Raw genomic sequence first — 25,857 nt, 5'->3', positions numbered from 1 at the left:
GCGCCCACCCACCACGCGCACCCACCCACCCACCACGCGCACCCACCCACCCACCACGCTCACCCACCCACCCACCCACCACGCTCACCCACCCACCCAGCACGCTCACCCACCCACCCACCACGCGCACACACTCAAGCAGACAGGGAGGGGAAGTTACCGCTGTGACCGGGCTTCCAGTCAAAAGCACCTCGGGCTCAACCCCTACAATCCATCAATATCATCGCCACAACCACCATCATCCACCGCCACACTGACTCTCAGTCCTTTGGTCAACGATGCACACACTCGTCTCATCACGAGCAGCATCAGCCGTAAGATATGAAATGCCAGCGGTGACAGAAGGGCACAGCGGCACTACGCGTGCCACCGTACGGGGCGACAAATCGAATCGGGGAGCACCGCACGGCACCAATGCAGAGCTCGATCCTATTCCGAACGGCGCCGAGCAACGAGTCTCAGCCCCACGCCACTTTGTGCCCAGGCGGCACAAAGAGTGCGGAATGCCAGAGCGTGTTGGAGCACGCCCAGCAGTGCATCAAGACCACCACTGTTTGCTCCGTCTCCACGGGAAACGCCCCGGGTCGTTGTTTTGACTCTGGGCATTGGGCATTTCGTGTTTTGTAGAGGGGATCAGGTCGGATTTCTGAGTGGGCGCGCGTGCGGTGGACGTTTGCGTGAAAGTGTTAAAAAGGGGCTGACAACAAAAACAGGTGCGATTAGTAAGGCAACACCACCACTGTTGGCATTCTTAGAGTAATGGACTCGCTCAGAGGCCGGCAAAAGTGCCATGCCAGGTGGACTGTTTTTTCATCAGAAAAAAAAGACCAAACTTACTTTGCAGATATTGGGTGGATAATGTCGATAACGTGCAACCCACTTCGCTGGAATATTTTTCAATGAGTTGCACCGATTGTATGTATTCCAAACGTCATTAAAGTTTGCAGTAGAAAGATGGCCGTACGATTATGAAGGGAATACAAACTTCAGCACGTGCTAAGCTTGGAGTGAACGCAGAGACGCAAATTCTTCGTTTCCATGACCACTGGGAACTGGACTCTGCTGGCCCAGGAATGGTCCAATTCCTGCACAGGAACAGCACTCGGGCAGTGGTCCGAATCAGAGGTAGACCTAGAATCGAGACATAGAAACTTCCCGGAGGGGAGAGGTGTGGTTCCAGAATTTCAAGCTTTTTAATCAAGGCCATACGTTCATCTATTTTAAACGATTAAACTATTTTTTTTATTTTTTTCACAAGGTAACGCCCACTGATCTGTACAGCTCTTTTTCAGAAGCGACCTGGCCACAAATGATAGTTCATCGAAGTGGCTTATCATGTAGAAAGTTAAAGCAGCCAAATACTCTAAACGCATGTTTCTAAATGTGGAGGGATAAACCGGAGGACCCGGAGAAAAATCCATTCGACCACGAGGAGAGGCATGCAAACTCCAAATATACAGCAGCAGGCGTCAGTGTCGGTATCGAACCGATGACCTCCTGCATACCAGGCGAGATAGGTAATATCTCGCCACCGTGACGATTTATTTTCTCTGGTGAATGTTTATAAAATTCTTATTTTATATTTTCTGCAAGAGGAAGGGGGGGGGGGGTCAGAATGAAATCGCTCCAATCGCCCCCCACCCCCCACTCAGATTCACCACTGGTCCAGACAGCACTAGGGCATTGTGAACGATCGGCGAACAGTGAAGAGAGTTGGGAGGTGGCGTAGGGACCTGGAAAAGTCTAGAATAGCTGCTGAAAAGCTGCTCACCCCGAGCTATAAATCATCTGATACGTGTGGCATTGTCTTTGTACTGTTCGCCTTGTGGAGTTCCCTCCTCTGACACTGGTGACACAAGGCGACAAAGATGTCTGTCTCTGGTGTGGGCCAATCAGTTTCAAAGACAATGGATATATTAATTATTATCAGAGCATGTTTTGTTTGCATGTTCACCACAAGTACCTTTTTTATTGCCAGAAAGGATAAAAGCTATTGTTCTTTTTCATACTTGATTTTAAGCTTTCGTGACTGCAGGAATCCATACTCTTTGGTTGTTTCGGTAAAGTCATATAGGTATAAAATAAAATAAATCACGACTGTCAGGCGCAACACACGCTCATACTGGCAAAAAGGTCCCGTGATGTAGCTGGAGACAGTCAAGCTGCAGGTGGACCGAGGACGCTTGGGGCTGCGCGAAATGGTGAAGTGTAATTTGGAGGGACGGAGGAGCGCGGCGGAGCGTAAGACGAGCATCAGAAACCTGCGAGAGTCTTCAAAAGGCCAAGAGCGGCCAGGCGCGGTACCAGTCCCTCTCCACTTGGCGTGCGCTGCCACGGAACGATTGCTTGCTCGGAGAAAATGCCTCCAACCGTGCTCCTGTGCGTTCGAGCGAAGCCACTTTAGGATCGTCGCTATGTGCTGGAGGTGGCCGGGTGGCTTAGGGGTCAAAGCGTTGCAGCCTGTGATTAAACCGAGATATTCAAGTACGGCGAGAGTTGATGGTCACAGATATCTGTAAAAAAAAAGTTTAATAAAATGTGTTTTTACACTTCATTCAGCTAAATTCGAATTAAATATATTGGATTGTCCACCAAGCAATGAATATTACTGTCAGTAGCAGGGCGAGTGGAAAAGTGCTGCCCCCTAGTGTGTGAACGAGATGTCACTTGAAAGAATCTCAGAAGTGAGTGGTTCAGATTTCCGATTCAGCCGATGTCCCCAACATAGGGGTTGGGGTTGCAGTTTCTCTCGGCGTAATCGTCTCAAGACATTTACACCGTGATATAAATCGCACATAAAGATGACTCGATGCTCGGTATGGAACTTATCACCAGCACGATTCGAGATCACGATTCAATCCACGGTTCGATAATTTTTATCTCATTCATAACGACTCGTCCGCATCATTTCTACATGCGTTTTGTCTTGTTTGTAAAGCTGTGTTCACTCCATACCATGAACGTGGCATTAGCGTATTATTTCTCTATTTATATACATTTTAAATAAATTATGCTCACAAACGTGATTAATTTCACCACCCGTGCTACCGCTGAGCCATGTCACCGCCCATGCTACCACCGGGCCATGTATCGTGCACAGGAGCGGACTTTATGGCTCCATCTCCACAGTGGACGTACTCTCGGGCACGGCCTCTCCTTTGGCTGCCACTCCCTCGTCTTTGTCGACCACCATCCATTGCCCCCTCTTGCGACAATTTCCCACCCAAGTCCCCTTACCACGCTTAACAGTCGGTATGACGTCTATAGTTTGCATATGTTCTCTATTCCGAGTGTTCCTCTTTCTATCTTTGTGTAATACGGCACTATTAAGTACATAATTCTATAATAATCCATGTGGGGCGGGGGGGGGGGGAGTAAAACAGCCCTTCGATTGATAGGGATGCTGCAGTATTGCTAGAAGCATCGCAGCCCTATTATACGTGTTGTGTCAGTGATTCTGAGACGAGGTTCGTAGGAGGCACCTTCTTTCTTAGCAACGTTCACGGTCTTGTCCACACACTCTCCACAGTCGCTTAGCCTGGCCTGTACACAACACGAGCCGTCTAACACTGACGGCGTTGACTGAGACAGTCAACAACTCTCCTGCAGCGCAATATCTAGCGAAGACGGCAGCAATGACGGCGACGAGATGACAGCGACGACGAGTCCACTCCCAGAACCGGCAGCCACGAGCTCCCGCTCTCGGCTCCTTTTATCCTACCAGCACGGTCTGGCCCCGCCCTGACCGCGCCTCCCTTCTCGAACCTACTAGCAGGTTCCAGGGACCTCCAGATGGGGTCGTCCTTGACTCTTGCCCTAGTTCCTCCGCTCTGCTAACACACCCGTGCACACCCTCACCGGCGTGTGTACTGTCTGTCCACCACAGTTGCCGCTGCTGTCCACCAGCCGGCGCTATTACACTACATGTGTATGTATTTGTGATTCATTTCTTTCGCACTATACGTAGCCAACCGTGCCAATCCAGAGGTCACTAATTTGATTCATTAACCCAGTGTGGCATTTGAGCTTTTAAATTCCACTCCCCTGCCATCCCCGCCTGCCCGCCCGTCCACCCCGTCTTTGTCCACCCAGTAGTATAAATGGTGACACCACAGTCGACGATAGATCGCATTTGGTGGGGTAAAATCTGGGTATTACCACATCTTCCAAAGATGTCTGGCCAGCATGAAAGAGCACTCCAAAGTATCCTAGGAGAAGGGCTTTCTGTAGCGCCCTCTGATGGAGTCCACACGGACAAAAGTTGAAGGGCCTCCAATTGCACTGCTGCTCCGTTACGCGGTGACTTTCACTGCAATGCTCAAAAGAAAACACCCGATTCTTGAATCGAATCGCTACGATCCATCGAACCGCCAAGGAGGGTGAATCGTTACACCTTTGACAGACAGACAGACAAAAGCAATCAAGACAAAATGTAAACGAGGGGGATGCAGGGATCGGCCATAAGCACCAAGGATAAAAGGACGGACGAATGCAGCGCGGGAGATCAGTCGAATAGTTCGACAGATGCACAGAGCAGACCCCCTCGTACAACACTCCTGCTGCGGTGGCACATCTATGTTGGCATGCACACATACGGGCTCTGCCAAACGCAAAGGCGATGCTCACAAGATTAGAGCGGAGTGCACAATTAAACAGAGCGCGCGATGGAGGGGGAGGGAGCAGCCGGATGGGGGGGGGGAGGTTGGCCTTCTACGTGCTTCCATTATACAAATTATTAATAATTATAATGCACCACAACGAGACAATCAACAGCAACCGCACGAGGCTTCATGAAGTACAACTCCACCGTCATTGTATTATCGTCTAAATTCGATAAAAACGTGAACGCAGAAAAAAAACGCAGCAGCAGTAACGGCGGCGGTGGCTCGCAAACACAAAGGGGTCGTCGGGCTTTTCAGCCGACGGCGGCGCTGGCGGCGCTGGCGGCGCTGACGGCGCTGACGGCAGTGAGCTGAATCTGAACGAGGGTGGGGAACGGCCTGGTGGATTGCCTGCGAGAGCCGCTGGCAGTGATGGAGTGGTGGTGGTGGGGGGGGGTGATGTGGGACGCCCTTCGGCTACCACGGCCCCCACTGTATGAATAACAATAGTAATTAATTCTCAGTCCTAGCTGAATGTATGTTGAACTTCTTTTGCACCGTACGTAGCCAACCGTGCCAATAGGAGGTGCGGGGAAACGACAACAAACTAAACACAAACAGCAGCTCTAAAGAAATGAGTTAGTTTTCAATCTAGATTTAAAATCTTGATTTAAAGCTTACGTCACTGCAGGAATTCATATTCTTTGGGTCTTTAAAAGTCGATAGTTCCAGTGGCTTCCTAATATCGGAAGGAAGAGCGTTCCAGACGGCCGCAGAAGAGTATTTGAAAGCGTGTGACGCAGTGACCGTCTTTGTTCGATGGCTAGACAAGAAGCCGCTATGAGGATGAAGGCATCTTCACGCCCAGTCGGTCATGGGGGGGGGGGGGGGGGGGTTGTGTTGACCAAACTTCTCCACGCTTTTCACGGCGGGTTGATGAAGATGTGATGTGAGGAATCCCATGACCGGTTTCAGATACCGCTCGCTGCTGATGTTAGCCATCGCCAGGTATTGGACCTGGACTTGTCGGGTTCACATAGCCCAGTGCCCTAAACACTGCATTGTCCATTTAATTTCTCACCGAATATTTTCGCCGTCGTTCCTTGGCTGCAGCACGTGTGCAGGCGAGTGATATCCAAAGCCATAGAGAGAGAGAGGCATACTGAATGTATTGTGGGCCGTGTGCACAAATATATTCCGGGTCACCGCTCTAACTCAGATTAAACCCTGCCCGCTGCCGCGGCAAAGAAACTGCGTTTGTTTAAAACTTCGCTGTAGATTCACCTGCGTAAAGCAAAGAGTGGAGGCAGCCAAGCGATCGGCCCCCGAGAGCTCTCAGCACTCCGTGGCAGCTCGTGTGCATGCGCACATGTGGTGGTGGTGTTGTTGGTGGTGGTGTTGGTGGTGGCACAGAGCGGTGGTGCGGCGGTTAGTACACTGCGCTATGAACCTGCTGACCAGAGTTCGATTCCAGCTCACGACCAACACCAGTGAAGATTATTATCTGAACTGGTCCTGCGCCTCCCCTAAGTCGACTCAGCCTCAAATTACTAACTGGTTTGTGTGATGTGTAAACATCAGCACAAGGGAGACAAAGGCGGCCGGGCGTGTTGCTGGCCACCCCACCCCCTCGTGTGCCGTGCCAGACTTCACAGGTGCTCGCTAACATCACTTGCTCCAGAAGTTTAAGGCTATACCGGAGATCTTTGTGTTTTTGTGGCACACAGAGCACTGTTAATCTGGAGTTGGCCAAGTTCAATCCCGGGCACCTCACGCCAGCTGTAGATGTGGGCTCATCTTAGGCCGACAAGCGTAAAACGAGCACGCCATGCAGCTTGTTGGCTAGGTAATAATAGTCACACCTTGCCCAGTGATTCGATGAATTGTCAAGATTCAGGGTCTCGATTTGATGAAGGAATCAATTCCTTATTTGCGCAATTTGTTTCTTATATATCGCGGCTCATTTGTAGAGTTTGGCTCAGTACATTATCCGAAATGTAACATGAGCAAACTTTAAGAAGTCACAGGCAATGGATTCTCACACGTACGATTAGATGCGTGGATCTTGCATATTAAACATTATTGTTTAAACCATCAATCAAGATAGCATAACAAGAGTGCCCGTTACCTCTCTAACCAACGCTGTCCACTATTTCCGCCACCTCTCAACAGTCCCACATCCATCCCGATGGTCACTCCCCTTCCAGCTTCCGCCGGTGTGTGCCCCTCCCCCTCATTGTACGATACTGAGCAATGTTGGTGCATTAACACATCATTTACACATCACTGCGCACTCACCATACATATTTAGTGGACACATTTTCCACTGTAGACCAAACCCATGCACATTTCCCAGTGAGCCGAGTTCTATCAAAACTCTGCAGTGAACTGCAATAAAGTTCTAGATTTGAAGCTTTCGTGACTGCAAGGATTCATACTCTTAGGCTTATTCGGTAAAGTCACGTAGGTAAAAAATTTAAATGAAAATTAATAAAAGTAAAATAAAAAATCACGACGTTTCGGAGGCAACACAAGCTTCCGTCTTCAGGTGGAACCGTCACAGCACGATTGCTGTATCAATTAATTTTAATTAAATTTTTTACCTACGTGACTTTACCGAAAAAGCCTAAGAGTATGCAATAAAGTTCAACACAGCAATGCCCGGGATCAGATCTCGGAAGAAATCAATCCCAACTGCCCGAACACAGACGCCAATTCCCAGACTGTCCACGACAAACCCAGACCGGTGGAAACTTTACCGAGCGATACCCCTGCTCAAGATACCCAAATGTGTGTTTTGTTCTATTTTGTGCTGCCAATTTCTCTTCGTGCTCCCCTGTTTATGTTTACGTGAATCTCTCCGCACAGCATCTTGAGATGTGTCGGTATGGAGATGCTCTATAAATAAAATGTTTTAATGTTGCTGTTGTAGTTGTGTCACAACCAGTGTTGGGGAGAGAACAACGGCCACGGCTAACAACGGTGGATGTGGATTGTTGTAGGTTACCTGGGCCAACTGCCATTTTTAAAATGGCCCGAATTAATCAAGTACAGGAGTCGATTACACATTTTGCAAATTAACTGGCTAATATCAACAAATATCCACTAAATAGGTATAATCTGGCAAAATGCATCCTGTTAGTCACGTTTATATGCACTTTAGTGGGAAGATACAAGAAGTAAATTGCACGGAAAATAAATAGCACCCACCCCCCCACCCCACATCACTGTGCAGCGATTGTGCTGTGGTTTTGAGCCCTGCCTAACCAAGTGGTCCACATTTCAATAGCAGCTACACTCGTGCTAACTGAGCAAAATAATCCAAACGTTTATAGAGAGGATTGAGATGGCATTGATTCTAAGGACATTCGTTGCCTTTTAAGCCTTTCCCATTCTGATTACGTACATGTACGTCACCGGAACAGCATCCATCCCGAATGGAATTGCAAGCAAAAGGCCGTGCGGGAGGGCAAGTGGCACAGTTTAGCGCCAGCGATCGTAGGGTGCGGTGGTGTCACTACAGTTCTCTGCGGTGAGTACAGCACAATGTCTTTAAAAACAGCAGCGGCTACACCTCTCTGAATAAAATACACGCTAACCGCTTGTGCGTTCCGAGATTCAGCGGTGAACGGGCCACACCCTGAAACTCGCAGACATCTCGGAACGCGAAAAGGTTAATAAGGACATCAATTTTTCGATTTAAAGCTTTCGTGACTGCAAGGATTCATATTTTTGGTTCTTTCGGTAAAGTCACGTAGAAGGGAAATAATTATTATCACGTAGAAGGGGAATAATTAGTTTATTATTTCCCTTCTACGTGACTTTACCGAAAGAACCAAGAATAAGGACATCAATCTTCATTAAAAGAGAGAGCCCTTGGGCAGTTTCCAACCCTAGCTGGCAACGAACCAGCTCCCAGTGGATGGGGCTGCCTAAGAGTTCAGAGTTTTAAGGCCTAGTCTCCATACACCAATAGTTTGGCATTTATACAAATTAAGCAATCTCAGTGAGAATAATCGTCAATTAGTATGTACTCCGCGCCTGCCATGCAGTGCATCTCAAGGCAGCCTGTGAGCAGGGGACTCCTCTGAGTGACAGCTGTCTCTGTGAGGCACAAGATGAGTGCAGAACTGGCCTGCAAGTGCGGACGTATGTTGAACTTCTTTCGCACAGTACGTATCCAATCGTGCAAGTGGCCCTTACTCTGCAATTCGGCAATTGTATGAAATTTGGAGAGTTTGGTCAATGACGCCAGCGCATGCACACACACATGGGCACCTGATGGAGATTTTAAGATCCATTGCGAAGCAGACGGAGTGTCTCTCGCGGTTAACACGGCTGCGGTGTGAACTGCAGAGCGAACAAAGAATCTCCATAAGCGGCAAAACGAGCGACTTCTGGGCCATGTCACCACTCATATCAAAGTATCGCAAGCATCCTCACCAGGGCAGGAGGTTCTTCTTTGGCAGAATCCGTCTCGTGGCCGCTCTTCTCCATGTCCCCTGTCACGTGTCACCACAGCGAGCGGTGCACGTCCACATGCTCCCGGCGCTGCCCCTGCACCGTACAGCCACGCGGCACAGATCACGACGGCCAGGAGTTGGTCAGGACGCTTTGGTAGCGATGGCGCTGAGAAGAGCTACGATTTTTTTCAACTCGCTTGAGGTCCAGAGTAGTGCCCAAGCGATTCATCGCGTACATGCATTAATCAATTAATTTAAATAACGAGAGAAAAAAAACAACTGTCAATCGTGTTTTCTTAATTGATAAATCATCAACTTTTTTCAACTGGTGGATGCTGGGCAGCCGGCCTCCAAAATGTGGGAGACTCGCAGCAGAGATCACGTCCAGAGTGCCGCTGTAACGACGAGTGATAGCGACGATAGCGCCATTGATTTAATTAAATACTGCGCTTATGCATATTATACAGAAGCTATTTTTTTTACTGGATATGATTCATGCAAGATATAATCAATAAATCAATAGTTTCAATGGTCAAGAGTCAATGGCTAAAGTTCGCGGACTTTAGCGTATGGTGAGATTGTTTAAAATCTCTACCTGGCCACCAACGACTGCAAACAAACACTCGCTGTGAACATCTTGGAATTGCCCCACTTGCAGTCTAGCCCAACCAACACCAAGGGCTTCAGCAGGGAAATAAAAAGCCGGGCAAAGTGTCCAATTACTGTTTTGAAAGAGCACGTTGTGCAGCACTGCCAGGCCACGGTTTCCATGATGAATGGCAAGGTTTATGAGGGTGAACTTAAATACTTGAAGATGAAAATAAACTTTCCCTCGGTGTGAGGGTTGTTAGGGTTCTGACATGCTAGCCTTTGCCATGCTTCGAATAGGTAACAAAACTGTAATATACAGGATAATAATAGTATCAATATCTATTTAAAGCTTTCGTGACTGCAGGGATTCATCTTCTTGGTTCTTTCGGTAAAGTCACGTAGAAGGGAAATAATAAAATAATAAAAATAAAACATTATAAAATACAATTCTCACGACGCTGTCTTTCCGACAGACCTGTTCTTCACCTGAGGACGGCTGCTTGCGTTGTGGCCGAAACGTCGTGAGAATTGTATTTTATTACGTTTAATTTGTATTACTTTATTATTTCCCTTCTACGTGACTTTACTGAAAGAACCAAGAAAATATCAATATCATCGCGCGATTAAATATATTACATTATAATATGTTATGTCTGCCCATCCTTCCATTATTTTCAAGACAATTATAACAGCTCTAGGTAAATAACGATAAAACTTACCACATATGAAGTACCCGTCGAGGACGCTTGACAACGGAGTTGAGGCACACGTATATTTATTTAACAAGTTGCCAGTACAGGACAGCCCTAGAGGGGGTAGCGGCCCCCTCACCCGTATAACTCAGGGAATACCCCTAGCTATCCATAGCCTATCCCCTGAGTCCTCCACTAAGAGCTAGGGGAGGCTGTCTGGCCCGACACTGGTAATCGGGCTCGGTACCCGGAGTCCCAGAGCACTGGCTCTGGTTCACGGGACCACGCCACTGGCTCGAGCCTGATCCCGTGGGGCCCTGATAAGGGCGGCGATCAGGGGGAGTCCAGGGCTCTAGCTACGACGTCTTCCGACTTCTTAGCTTAACTATAACATAACTGACTAAGCCCATATAACGACCCCTTTTTATACCCAACCCTCCTTGAGGGGTGGGGCCCCGGGGGATCGTAACGCCGAACCAGCCCCCCCCCAGGGTGTCTGGCTCGGACGTCGCAGAGGGCATCTCCCTGTGCACACACGTAGCCCCGCCCACTGTGTTTCTTTCCCATAGGCTGCCATGCATAACGGCCCTCTCTCCAACATCCCTACATCACTCCCCCCCGCATAGCTCGCAGCCGTCCCGGCTGCAACAATTTCAACAAATGAATCTTTACCCCTTGACTCCCCCCGTGTGTGCCCCATTTTTTTCATTTAACAGAACGAGAATTGAACAACAACACTAACAATGCCCCTAAAGGGAGAACAAACCGACGCGCCCCCCCCCCCCGAATAAATACGAAATCCGTAGAGGCAAGATATGTACATTTCCCGGAACCCTCAGCGCACGCACAACACGCACACAAGACGCACACACACACACAGCCATAATACAACAACGCGCCAAGAGCGCCACACGAACGCAGCGTCCAGTAACAATAGCACACGAAAGTGTACCAGAAAACGCAAAAAAAATAAAAAAAAATTTTCTTCTTATTTTCGTTTCGTTTTCACTTCTTGTTCGCGTTCCAGTGTTTTTATAAGAGTCTGCGCATTTTAGCGCGCGTCCTTGCCGCAGGCCCGTCACAAGGGCCAACCTCAGATGGCGGACCATTCGGTGGCCGCTGTCCCATCCGAGGCGAGTCCGCAATTGGAGTGGCGGGACCCTCGGCATCCCCCGTGAGGGATGTGCGCGAGCCCGTCATTCCGGGAGAACCTGGGGGCGGGGCAACCGGCAAGACGTCAGGTGAGATCAACAGAGGCGGACCCTCCGGGTCGGTCGACCCCTCACATGCTTGGCCCTGCGCGTGTGGAGCAGAGTCCCGCACCGCAACGAAGGGTTTTAGTCTAGAGGGGTGAACGAACCACCGGCGCCTCCCCCACTTGATACGAACGCACTGCGGTCGCAAAACCTCGACCACCTCGACGGGGCCCCGCCATGGCCGTACCAGTTTCGAGGAGGTCGCAAGCGGTACCTGGGGACAGTGCAGCCATGCCCTGTCCCCTGGCTTCCACTGCAGCACGTGCGCGCGCGCGAGTCTGAGGCGCTCATTCGCCTTTTGGCGCATGCGGGAATTGAGCATGGCAGCATCCCGCGCCTCAGTTAGCTTTTGAAGGTTAAATTTAACGTGCTCGTCCAATTTAATTTTACCTAGAGGCGCGGGGATCTGCAGCTGTGCCCGAACAGGTGGGTCATGTTCGCGACCATACATGAGAAAGAAGGGTGAAAATCCCGTGGCAGCATGGGGGGCCAATCGATATGCTGCCAGGACCCCTTGAATTTGCAAGTCCCAATTGGTCTGTGACTCCGAAACCAGGTGCGACAACATAGACGTGATGGTACGATGCAGACGCTCGACCATCCCGTCAGTTTGTGGGTGATAGGGAGAGGTACGAATCTTCTTTGTACCTAGGAGATCACAGACTTGTTTGAGGAGGTTCCCGGAAAAATTTTTACCCTGGTCGGTCAGCAGCCGCTCCGGAGCACCTTTGTCCATGACGTAGCCTTGGACAAAGGCGTCCACGATGGCTGCTGCCGACTGATTTGCCAGGGGCCAGGCCATAGGCCAGCGTGTGAAGTATTCGACCCCTGTTAGCAAATATCTATTGCCCCTAGGGGTGGCGGGAAACGGCCCCAGGATATCCAACGCTACGAGTTCGTTCACCCTGGAGACTGTGATGGACTGCAACGGCGGGTTCGACTCCCGAGCTGGTGGTTTGCGTTGCGCACACCGGGGGCATGCTGCCAGGAGATCCGTGACATCCCGTGTCATGCCCGGCCAAAAAAAATCCAGCTGGAGCGAGGCGAGGGTCTTTTGGGTACCCAGGTGGAGGAGGCGCTCATGAGCAGCCCACACCACCTTACCCCGTAACCCCGCAGGAACTACCAGCCGGTGACGGTGGGATTTACCGTCCCAATGCATGAGCAAGCCCGCGTGTATTTCCCAATTGTCGGCATCACCCGTCCCACACCCCCTCTCCCTGGCGCGACGACGCAGCGCGAGGAGGGAGGCGTCCTCCATCTGGAGGCGTCCCCACTCAATCACAGGCAACCCAAGCAGGGAATCCCTTCCCTGTTTCCCGATCTCATCGGGGAGCGATGTGTCAACATCGGCGGCGGCCGCCAGGACTGGAACCGTCATGTCCCCAGCTGGCTTGCAACGCCCCGACCCCAGGAGGCATGCGCATTCGGAGGTGGTTGGCATGCGCGACAGAGCGTCCGCATTTGTGTGGCGAATGCCCTTACGATAGGTGGTGTCAAAATCGAAATCCTGGAGGACCTCCAGCCATCGGGACAATTGTCCCGATGGCTGTTGAACCTTCAGGGCGTACTGCAGTGCCGCATGATCCGTACGGACAGTGAAATGCTGACCGTACAGATATGGGCGGTACTGTTGGATGAAGAAAACAATTGCCAACAGTTCTCTACGGGTGACACAATATTTTTGCTCCGCTGGAGACAACACCCGACTGCCGTACGCAACCACCCGTTCCACGCCATCAACCACCTGGGAAAGCACGCCTCCGATACCTGTGTTGCTCGCGTCGGTGTCGAGCAAAAACGGCCTCGAAAAATCGGGGTAAGTCAAAGGAGGAGCCTTCACCAATGCATCCCGAAGGGAGCAGAAAGCTACTTCCTCATCCCGACCCCAGTGGAACCGAACCCCTTTTGATGTCAAAGCATGTAGGGGTTTGGCAATTGTAGCAAAATTAGCGACGAACCGTCGGTAATATGAAGCGAAGCCAATAAAACTCCTCACCTCCCCCACCGAGGTCGGAATTGGCCAGGAGCTGACACACTGCGTTTTGGCGGGATCGGTAGCAATACCCGAGCGCCCCACGATGTGCCCCAAATAACGCACTGACTCGCGAAACAAATAGCATTTTTGGGGCTTAAATTTCAAATTAGCAGCCCGCATCCTTTGGAAAACCGCCCGCAGCCTCTGGAGATGTTCGTCAAAGGTTCTTCCAAAAACAATTACGTCATCCAAATAAATCAGGCACGATTCCCATTGCAATCCAGCCAAAACCAATTCCATCAACCGCTGGAAGGTTGCCGGCGCTGAGTGTAAGCCCATCGGCAACCGGTTGAATTGGAACAGGCCGTGCGGTGTACGGAAAGCGGTTTTAGGCTTCGAATCATCGTCCAGAGGAAGCTGCCAGAATCCCGAAAGTAAATCTAGTGTGGAGAAGAATCGCGCTCCCGCCAAGGCGTCCAGCGATTCGTCCATCCGTGGGAGCGGGTATGCGTCGGCAACCGAAACCTTATTAAGGCGACGGAAATCTACGCAAAACCGCAACGAGCCATCCTGTTTCTTAACCAGGACAATCGGTGCTCCCCAAGGGCTGGTAGAGGGAGAGATAATGTCGGCGGCTAACATGTCATCGACAGCCGATTTGACATGGTCCTTTTCGGCGGGACTCAACCGAAAAGGATTTTGGCGAATAGGCGCGCTGTCACCCGTGTCAATATGGTGACGCAGCAGGTGAGTACAACCCAAATCGTATTTATTCCGACTGAAAACGTCGGAAAATTCCTTTAGCAGCGATCTAAGCCGTTGGCGCTCTAAATTGGACAGGTTCGTCGATCCCGCACAAAGCGCGTCGAGCCACCCTTCATCGCCGTCCGAATGCGGGTGCGTCCGAGCAGCAGTGTCAATGTGGTTCACGGCAGGTTCCTCGCAGGGCACCGGCGTCGCGTGAGCGAGCACAGTCCCTTGGGGAACCACTACTGTCTGCGACCCGACATTGAGGACCGCGATGAAGGGATCCTCGTCCCCCCTTACGATGGTCTGGGCCGGAATTAAATGAGGCCCATTAACCCCGGCCCTAGACGGCCCCAGCACAACACCCTGATCCCCAACACCCTTAGCGAAGGGCCTACGAAGTTTAAGAGGTACCAGCATTTGTGCCCCCGGCGGCACACGCACTGTTTTTACGACGAACGCCGGTACCGTCGCGAACGCCGTCCGAGTCGCTACAGGGGAAGGCAGGAACGCCATACGTCGCCCCGACGGAAGCTCAATGCATCCTTGGTCGATCAAAATACGAATTGGCATCCTGCCCAAGAAGTCCGTCCCCAGCAGGCACGGAACTGCCAGTGAGGAGGAGACAAAAATCGGCCCCGACAATTTGATGTCCCCGATAGAAATTTGCGCTCGAATCTGTCCCACGATGCCGAGAGAGCCCCCGTTAGCGGCATAGAAAGGGACATTAACCGGTAGCAAAGGACGGCTCTGCACCGGTAGAATATTGTAAATTAGTTCCGAAATAATTGTCGCCGATGCCCCTGTATCGACTATGATGCGTACCTCCACCCCATCAATGTAACCGACCACGGCCGACGATCCCGACGCCGCGGCCACCACGCGATGGGCCAACACGGACCACCGCTCGGGCTCGATTTGAGTCCCCGCAGTGATCCGCGCCGGTCCATCGCAGCGCCCCACCGGCCCCCCGTTCGTTACGGTGCGAGAGTGTGCGACAGGTGGGTGCGTTGGCCAAACATGTGAGGTGCCGCGACTCGCCGGATCATGGTGCTGGAGCTTGGGAGGAGGAAGAGGAGGGCCGGCGTCCTGTCGAGGCGTCGTCCCCCGCTGTCGAGGAGAACGGCACCCCGAGGCGACATGGCCCCGGATGCCGCAGTTGAAGCACCGCGGGAGCGCCGATGGAGACGATGGACGGTCGAAACGCCTCGGCCCGTCCCGACCCGGCCGCGCCCCCGTCGTCTGTTGCCGTCGATGGTCGACGGCATAAAGTTCTTCTGACGGAAGGGTGGCTGCAGCCACCGCACGCCCAGCCGATGCCCTGTTTGCCTTTCGCCGCTGCTGCAGAAGGTTGGCGTGGAGGAGTCGCGCAGCCTGGAGGGAGGTCATTTCTGCATCCCCTTGTGCGATGACGACGATGTCGAGGTCGTCCGCCAAGAGGAGGATCTTCTCCGCGACCATTGCGTCCACGCCGTCGTCGTCCATGCGGGGAAAGGCTGTTTTTGCCAGCGCCAGAAGACTTGTCCGGAAAGCCAGAGGCGACTCTTTTTCACCCCGCCTGCGATCGTAGAACTGCTGACGGCATTCGGCTGAAGGTCCATAGACCCCGGCCAGCAGCTGTAGCGCCATTGGTAGTGTAGCCCGCTTCTCTTTTGGCGCCGACGTGAGTGCGGCGAGCGCGTCCCCATCGAGGAGCGCCGGCAGCGCGCAAAGGGCCTCCTCGTCGGACCACCGCGCCATCTCCTGATGGGCGAGGAAGCGTCGCCGGAAGCCGCCCCAGTCACCCTCCGCACCGATGAATTCCTTCAGCGGGGGCAGCCTTTGGTGAAGCGCAGCGGTCGATGTGGACTCCCGCAGGTTGCTTTCACCTCCCTTTGGCGGTGCCTCGGCGCGACTGGCCGATGGCATCGCCTGTCGCGGCAGCGATGACGCATCCTTCGGCTGCGATGACGCTGCAGCCCCGGCGACGGCGATGTCGGAGCCGATGTCTAAGCTGGCCACGCCCCGAACAGCCGCGGCGTCCATGGCGGGAAATTCAAATTGTGAAGTCGCTGAAATGGCGGGAAAGTGCTCCGGCCGCCGGTTCTCCTCGCCCTGCGGTGGACCACCAGCCCCCAACCGCGTAATGCCTTCCAGTGTGGCGGCAGCGGCATAAAGTAGCTCCGCCAGCCGTTCGTGAGCCAGTCGTAGTGCATCTGGCTGCGGCCCCTCTCCATGCTGACGTCCCGGTGAGAAGGCGCCAGGCTCCGGCTGCACCCCATCTTGTTGCTCTGTCTCGGGCTCGGCGATCTCCGCGGCGTCCTCCTCTTGTGGTACCCTGGTCCGAGCTGTATGGCGCGTTTCCATTTTTACCACTTCTGACGCCAGATGAAGTACCCGTCGAGGACGCTTGACAACGGAGTTGAGGCACACGTATATTTATTTAACAAGTTGCCAGTACAGGACAGCCCTAGAGGGGGTAGCGGCCCCCTCACCCGTATAACTCAGGGAATACCCCTAGCTATCCATAGCCTATCCCCTGAGTCCTCCACTAAGAGCTAGGGGAGGCTGTCTGGCCCGACACTGGTAATCGGGCTCGGTACCCGGAGTCCCAGAGCACTGGCTCTGGTTCACGGGACCACGCCACTGGCTCGAGCCTGATCCCGTGGGGCCCTGATAAGGGCGGCGATCAGGGGGAGTCCAGGGCTCTAGCTACGACGTCTTCCGACTTCTTAGCTTAACTATAACATAACTGACTAAGCCCATATAACGACCCCTTTTTATACCCAACCCTCCTTGAGGGGTGGGGCCCCGGGGGATCGTAACGCCGAACCAGCCCCCCCCCAGGGTGTCTGGCTCGGACGTCGCAGAGGGCATCTCCCTGTGCACACACGTAGCCCCGCCCACTGTGTTTCTTTCCCATAGGCTGCCATGCATAACGGCCCTCTCTCCAACATCCCTACACATAGCTTACAATGCCCAGCACTGTACAGCCCATTCAGGGAGCCTCTATATACGTGACTGAAGAAAAAAAATCATCATCAGCATCAGAATGATCTATCTGCTGCTGGATGAAGGCTTTCCCAAGCCGCCCCCATCTCAGACGGTCTCGCGATGCAACTGTCCGTCCACGTGCAAGCATCAAAGGACCGAGCGCTGCTCGACGAAAGTCGATCGAGCATTCAGATGTTTGCGAGTCACACACACACACGCTCCGTGAGCGTGCACTTGTTCACTCAGCAGAGGGAACTTTGTTTTACCTTCAGACAAGTTGAGACGTTCAAAAACTTCTGCTCGTAAATCCTCCGCAACTGTGAACAAAAACAACAAAAACCACAAAAAGTCTATAATCGTTTAACAGACAATTATTGGAGCTGATGAAAATGCCTTTTGTACGAGCCCAAACTAAATAGCAACAGATGTAAAATATTATTTTATAATTACGTACATGTGTACATGTACAGGCCTTGTGTGTATCCACTCCTGAAAGAGGGCCTCGCCAAGTCATGTAGGCTTTTGGAATTTCACCATAGGTTGGTAAAAGGAAGGACTCACGGATGCGAGAGCATAGAAGTTCAGTACAACAATGAATCTTGCAGCATGGTCCTTTGCAGCCCAAAACCCATAGCACAGCCTCCGTAGACGCCCATGATGACCTGACATGCATGGTGATCACCCATCCAAGGGCTACTATACAGGTGCGATCCGACTGGTCTTCTGAGTTGTGACGGGATTGGATGCATTCCGGGTGACTGAAGTGATAATACATGCTAAGAAATTGATGCGTCAGCGTATCGGTGAATTTAGAGTTACGGGGTCACGATTTGATTGAATAATTGATTCTCTTTGGCTGATGTGGTGCCTATAGGAGCTCCCTCACTTGGCTCCAGGGTTCATTCGCCCGATCACATACAATATACAATAATAATTACTATTATTGTTACTTACAGCCCTTGGTCAATCCACTGCTTGGATGACAGCCTCTTCACAGAATGGCAGTCACAGGGGTTGCAAGACCATACTACACCATGCTGGTCAATGCGGGTTGGTGAAGGACCCAGTACTGGTTCAGGTATCATTCGTCACTGATGTTAGCCGTGGCCAGGAATGGAACCCAGGTTACTGCATTCATAATGCAGTGCGCTAACCAGTGTGCCACCGCTCCACCCCAGATCCTCTTAATAAGGTTGATTTGAAATCATTAAGTACTCTGACAAGTACTCTGACTGACGCCACAGGCACATTATTGACCAGGAGGTACGAATTCAACTGAATTTTCTTTCTATACTGTAACTTTAGTGAGACAAAGTTCAATGAGTCATGCATTGAAAGTTACATTTTCGGGGGAATGTTCTTTTTAGCAGGTTGCTATCCAGGGTTAATTCATTTAACCGAGTCAAATCGAATATAAACCAGGCAATTAGATGTAAGTACATTCTCAGCAGAGAACATGCACAGGCTAGAGGAAAGACTCTGCCTGTAAATAAAAGTAAGTGGGCTTGGGAAAGATATGTCCCTTCAGAGGATGACGGTCGGTGGCCGAGACTAATGATGGCAGCCAAAAGATGGAACGCTCCCAAGACGGAGTTACGAAGTCAGCTCGTGTGTAGGTGCTGGGTGGCCCATGAGAGATGGCCGACGGCTTGCGGAGGCCTTCATCCAGCAGTGAATCGATCATGGCTCATGATGATGACATACATACCGCAGTGAAGCCTAAATGACCCAGGCCCTTGCAGAAAGTAAAAACGGGGCGATGTAAATTTCCAGCAGATGCTATAAAAGATGCAGGCCCCCCTGCACAGCCGTTACTCGGCACGCACGCGCTTTTTCTATTTCGGTCGCATGTCAAAGAACAGAAAACAGCATTCTTGTTTTGATTATTACTACATATAACGCTACACATCACTTAACGCAGGCATGCGAGTCGACACACTGAAGGGGGCCGCAGCCAATAACGTGCAAACATTCTAAATCACATGGGCCTTTCCAAGCAAGTCAAGTGTAAAGACGTGAAACCATTAGCAGTTGCATAGTCATGATGTTTTGAGCATGTACGAGTCATCTAAAAGCCGTGCAAGCTGTGGAGTAAAGGTCACTTGAAGGGATCTCAGAGGTAGTTCTGTAACATGCGCTTCCCCAGGCCGTCCTCTGCCACAAAGGATTCCACTGCTCTGCTGGTTATGTATCTCATGACGTAATGCCGACTGCAGAATCGGAATAAAAATGACGTTAAAAAAAATTAAAAACACCACACAAGCTCGCCGACTAAGGGAGTGTGATTGGCAGTGTGTCTCGTCCCAATGATGGTGGCCAGAAACTCTCGCCAGAAGGACCGCTTGGGGGCCACAGAGGCACCTAGCTCTGCCTCTCTTTCACAATATGCCCCCAGCGTTACAATATTATTACAGTATATGCAATATAATGTGGACATTTTAGCTTAGAAATGTGACTACATGTCCAGACGCCGTACAGAAATAACACTGGTCAAAAAAAAACCCCATTTTTTTCTGGCCTGGACTTTTGCAGCTGTTTTAGACTAATTTCAGGGTGCTGATTCCAAATCTGATCTCAGATTTGCTCTATGACATCTCAGTTTATGCTATTGGCATACCCCATTTTCATTGATTTTACCCGAAATTAACTATGTCACTTATGATTGCAAGTTGTTGCGAGTCAGTGACTGCTTTAGTGTTAAAATATGGTGCTGTATTTTTAGGATAGTGTGTTTATAATATCATTTTATGTAGATATCCACATCTATTTAATATTTTTCTTCTGCAGTTTTTATTGAAAATGCAATATTTGATATCTCAAAAACCTGATGTGATAGACAATAACTGATGCCAGATTTGGAATCAGCACCCCAAAAGTACCTTGAAATCGTTGGAATACCTTATGCCAGAAGTATGCAAAAATAAATACGCCAATTATGTATAATTGGCGTATTTATTTTTGCATACTATGCCGCAGTCACGTATAGCCAGAGGGGAAGAAAGAAAACGTCTTTAATAGTTTGATCTTGAACAGAGGCAGGGAGTCGACGAACGTGTAACAAGTTTGGACTTGGAAAAGGCACTCAAGTTGTTTGCCGTTCCTCTTCTTAATTGAATATGGACACTTTCGCAAGAAAAAGTGATGCAACCAACTAAACTTTTAAACTAATTTATTTTACCAGGTGGGACCCACTGAGCTATACTATGGCTCTTTTTCAGAAGCGACCTGGCCACAAATGATTGCTCAACGAAGTGGCTCATCAAGTGGAAATAATTGACAGCAGTCAAATACTCGAAACACGTGTTTTCTAAATGTGGAGGGCGAAAACCGGAGGACCCGGAGGAAAATGCACGTGCACGTGGGGAGAACACGCAAACTAACTCCAAATATACAGGCGTCAGTCAGGGTCGGGATCGAACCCACGACCTCCTGTGCACCAGGCAATGGAGTTAACATCTCGATGCCCTACACCAGGGGTCGGCAACCTACGGCTCCGGAGCCGCATGCGGCTCTTTACGGGCTGCTTCTTGACGATATGTACGTATGTACAGTATGTACTCAGATGCATTGCGGCTCTTGAAATACTGAATTTTGTACCGAATTGGAAAGAAATGGCTCTTCTTGTTATTTTGGTTGCCGACCCCTGCCCTACACCTTGCTCACACCCCAAAAGTGTCGGGGAGCACGACTTCGCGTACGCTGGGCTTAAGGCTTGAAACCTACTTCCCGGCAAACTGCGCACTTAGACGAAATCTAATATCTTTTGGAAACTTCTAAAATTAGATTTTTTCAACCTGGCTTTTAATTGTTTTTTTTGTTACTCCGAATGAATAATGTGCTACTGATCAATATTGTAAGCAGTGAAATACTTTCGTATTTCGGAAATAAATTTGCACTTGCTGACGGAAGGGCCTCTAATTCGAGGGAACTCCAGAGGCACTCTCAAGGGACATGGCCTACTCTTCCACGTTCATGTTTTGAAAACTGTACATAGCTCTCTCACGGTTGGCTACGTACGGTGTGACAGAAGTTCAACATACATAGTACATTGCAGTGGAGTGCACAGTGATTTCTTTCCCTCTCTGCAGCTGCTCTGCTGATGCACACGGCAGAGTGCTGAGGGCCCTACACATTTCAACTGAAGCTTCTGCACGTTATTAATATTAATGTGGCAGCACTTATGTGCACATCTAACTGCTCTCAATGACAGAATTGGGTTATCTGCGTCTTATGTTCCTTGGCGCAAAGCGGTGGCAGAGTGGTTGGAGCACCGTCTTATGAACCCGACTAATATCCGTGATCATGGTTTCCCCTTAACCAACCCACACTGACGAGAATGGTGAAGTAGGGTCAAACATCCCCCATGACTAACAGGGCATTAGACCGCCTTCACCCAGCAGTGGATATACACACGGCTGTGAAATGTTTTTTAGGGGTGTAACAATGCATGCATGGATGGATTCATATTTCTTTCTTTATTAAGCGTCGTATTGTAAATATAATGAGCACCACTTTGTTTAACGTTGTAAACAGGAGAGGAGCACTCCTTCAATGCTCACTTGAGCAGGAAATCATTTTGGATTTTGACTATATATTCTATGCATTGGGTTCATGGGACTCCTCCAGCCACTAGAAGCCCCTAAAATCAGCACAATGTAGTTTTCTCCCATCAAATCACAATCCTGAATCATGAAAATGTATTTAATCGCAAGGGAGCATATTGTCACACCCCTGACGTATGTAAGCCAGTGGTCGAGACTCACGACAGAGGAAGCCAAAGGAGGCAACGCGCCTAAGAGGACTGCACCACGGAGGTAAGAGCGATGAAATCAGCCCATGCGCAGGTGCCAGATGGATCGATGCATGGCAAGTCCACGGGAGATGGTCAACGGCTTGGGGGGGGGCTTTCATTCAGCAGTGGATAGATCACGGCTGATGATGAATTTTGCGAAGCGCAAGCACAGACTAATACTCAACACCTCCCCGATTCATGTGGCTTTATAACTGAAAGCTATACTTGACAAATTAATACATTTTTAATTTACAGTATCTTTGTTTCCACAAAACAATTACAAAGTGTAAGGGCCACCACACCACATAGTTGAAACCACTGGGGTTTGACAGCATTATCAGGGGCCGCACGTCAGGAGCCGCACAAAAGGCCACCAAGGGCCGCCAGAGTGGCCCGCTGAGGCTTGCAATGAAGAAGAGCACAGCTGTAGGCATCACGTCTATGTGTTTAACTATAATCCTCCACCACCAGACAGGGCCAAGCCAATCCAGTTGTCACGTGGCCAAATATCCAGCGAATTGGTTTGGTGCATCAGCAAAAACTGGAATGTTGAAGAGCAAGCACATGTTTTACAATTTTATCTTTGAGACCAATTTCACGTTGGTGGGTAGAAATTATTTGTAAGAATAGGTTTTACCCTATTCTTATATTTTGATACTGGCAAGAGAGGTCCCAGTAAATGATTTGATGATTTTTTTCGACATAAAGGCCGCTCAAATTGCCACTATTTTTTGACCATTTGACTATCCATTTGACTATTAATTTGTTCACCATTTAAAATGTAAAAACTTGTGTTCAACCAACACCAATGGTCTCCAGCTCGCCCGATGGGAAGCAGATGTGCACTAGCAATCTGTGAACCGAAACACGTCTGCTCCCTTATTTTGGCGCCCTGAAAAATGTATTAGCGGATTAAACTTTGATGTTGAATAACATTAAAACATTTTTTTACCTACAACATGCCTCGCTTGACAAGTGACACAAATCAGACTGATCCATCCATTTTCAGGCACTGCCATAACACATTGTGTAACAGTTTGAATAAATGATCGTCTTTATTTTGAAGATTCTGAAAACTCTTTATCAAGACCGACCACGACAATCGTTTTAAGGTAGCTCCACTAAAGGGTATTTAGCATAACTCTTACCACTCTGGCCAGACATCTTCACCCACCACCTATGCATGACCTGCTGATTTACTGAGGTGTACCCATTGACACTGTGAAATTAAAAAAACTCACCAAATTGATTCAACTGCTGAGCTGGGAGATGCAAACTCACCGGTAGTCTTTAGATTGCAAGCTAGTGTGCTAACCATTACACCAAAGCCATATAAGCCAAGTCTGCGACAATTACTCTTTTCACGAGGGAATGCCGTACTGTGCCGTACTGTACCGTACTGTACCGAATGTAAACATGCGGGGAAAACTTTGAAGGAAAGCCACAAAATTCTGGAAACAATAGCGGGCCCCCAAGAATATAGAGGAAATGTTATGCTGTTGGGAAACATTCATTACCTACAGTTGTAGACATGGCACATCAGCTGCCAGACGGTCTAAATTAACATGTTACAAACTGCTCTACTAAAGAGCACCTCTCACTTGAAATTACATGCAATTATGCAGCACTCCGACGACGGCAGTGACAGAATAAGGCGAGTTATCCCAAAATATGGTACATGTGGAACCGTGCAAAGGCCGCGTAGGTGAACAATGTAATATTGTGAGTCCGGGATAAAAAGTTTCGTAAACACAAGATCAGCACTATACTAATAGGGGTTTTCCCCTTTTTTCTAGCAACAAAACTGACACATTTTGCAAGGAATCATGCTCACATTGACCACAATACTTGCAGTCAAATGCAAACAAAAAACAACACAATAGATCGGCAGTCAAGCCTTTATCAGACTGTTGGAGCAAGTGCTGTTTGCGAGCACCTATTAAGGCTGGTACGACGGACGATGGCGTGATGTGTGTGGCCAGAAAACAACCCGACCGCTTTTGTCTTCCCAGCGTTTATCTACATTGATAATACTGTATACTATTGTAACCGTGACACTGCATATACACACATCAATAGCTAATACAGTATGTTTACAAGGCCAGTAAGTACACGTTAGGTCACGGAAAACGTCTTTACAACAACGGAGATGAAGCAAGGGGAGTGCGTATGGGCTGAATTAAGTGTGCTGCGTTTTTGGCTAATTAACGTGGTGGTTATGGGCCATCCAAATCTACCACATTGGGGGAAGTGGCAAATGACGAAGAGCCAGACAGGGCGAGCCCAAAGCAAACCCACAGAGACAAAGAAAGAGACGCTTGCATCAAGACTCACACACGATGGTGAATGCCACAGCACCGACGTTCGAGACGCATTCACGACTGTACATTACACGATATGGATTTAACGTTGCATTTGCAATAATGATGGTGGTGGTGGCTGAGCGGTGGCAGAGTGATTAGCGCACTGCGAGCCATGAACTCGGTGACCCGAGTTGGATTTCCGGCACCGGCGAACAACATCACCGGGCAAATTGTTATCCGAGCAGATCCTTGGCCACCTAATTCACCGGCTGAGGTCTGGTGAAACAATCTCCACGATCGACACGTGGGTGGGGGGGGAGGGGGCATTCATTCATCCAGCAGTGGATTGGGGGGTGGCTGTGAATGATTAAAACATTGCGGTGATTTGACTTCCTCTCTTCGCATCGTTCACCCCACAGCCAACAGGGAACGACAAAGGCAGCCCATGGTGAGTGAATGAATGAACGAACGAACGCGTTGGTGAACCTGCCCAACCAATTCTCGATGTTTCCACGAGTACCGCGCGATGGTTCTCCAGTCGCCAGCTGCATTGGCAATTAACGAACGAGTTGCATGATGGATTGTCGAATTGTCGAATGGATGACGGTGTCCCTCCTTCCCCAATGTCTCAATTCTGTACTGCTGCTGGGGGTCTCTCCACTTGCCCATCTCAGCCGCCCATCACGGAATGAGTGAATGAATGAACGAATGAATGAATGAATGAACGAACGAATGGATGTGTGCGGGTCCCCTCTCCTCGTCTCCCAATTCTCCACCGCCAAAGGGCCCTTCGGGTCCATCCCGTCTCAGTTCTCTCTCTCCGGCACCCCCCCCCCCAACTCTGCTCACCTTGCTCGCTCGCTCGCTCCGAGGGGTATTCTCTCTCTCTCCCAGGGGGTGGGGCGGTGGGACGAGGGGACGCCTCCTGTGTAGCTGCAGCAGCAACAACAGCAGCAACAACAACAAGGGTGAACCAGCAGCAGTAGCAGCAGGACAAGGTGAACCAGCAGCAGTAGCAGCAGGACAAGGTGAATCAGTAGCAGCAGTAGCAGCAGTAGTAGTAGCAGGACAAGGTGAACCAGAAGCAGCAGCAGTAGCAGCAGGACAAGGTGAATCAGAAGCAGCAGTAGTAGCAGCAGGACAAGGTGAATCAGTAGCAGCAGTAGTAGCAGCAGGACAAGGTGAATCAGTAGCAGCAGTAGTAGCAGCAGGACAAGGTGAATCAGTAGCAGCAGTAGTAGCAGCAGGACAAGGTGAATCAGTAGCAGCAGCAGTAGCAGCAGGACAAGGTGAATCAGTAGCAGCAGTAGTAGCAGCAGGACAAGGTGAATCAGAAGCAGCAGCAGTAGCAGCAGGACAAGGTGAATCAGTAGCAGCAGTAGTAGCAGCAGGACAAGGTGAATCAGTAGCAGCAGTAGTAGTAGCAGGACAAGGTGAATCAGTAGTAGCAGCAGGACAAGG

The 25,857-nt window shown here is 50.1% G+C and overlaps 1 protein-coding gene across 1 annotated transcript in view; it reads right to left on the bottom strand.

Moving 5' to 3' along the window:
• LOC133348545 (peripheral-type benzodiazepine receptor-associated protein 1-like) overlaps positions 1–25,325 on the bottom strand; it is a 151,751-nt gene extending 126,426 nt beyond the window's left edge. Inside the window, exons 1-3 of the mRNA XM_061561419.1 lie at positions 25,246–25,325; positions 17,568–17,618; positions 9,045–9,158 (exon numbers count right to left, since the gene is read on the bottom strand). Coding sequence (XP_061417403.1) covers positions 9,045–9,098 — 54 coding nt within the window. The 5' untranslated portion in view covers positions 9,099–9,158; positions 17,568–17,618; positions 25,246–25,325. The remainder of the gene's footprint in view (positions 1–9,044; positions 9,159–17,567; positions 17,619–25,245) is intronic.
• Positions 25,326–25,857: the final 532 nt, after the last annotated feature.

Source organism: Lethenteron reissneri, chromosome 27, assembly GCF_015708825.2.
Source record: "Lethenteron reissneri isolate LAM-NWPU_2019-01 chromosome 27, ASM1570882v1, whole genome shotgun sequence".
Classification (NCBI taxonomy): domain Eukaryota; kingdom Metazoa; phylum Chordata; class Hyperoartia; order Petromyzontiformes; family Petromyzontidae; genus Lethenteron; species Lethenteron reissneri.
Note: the sequence above shows the minus strand (reverse complement) of the source record. Positions and strands in the feature narration are given on the sequence as shown.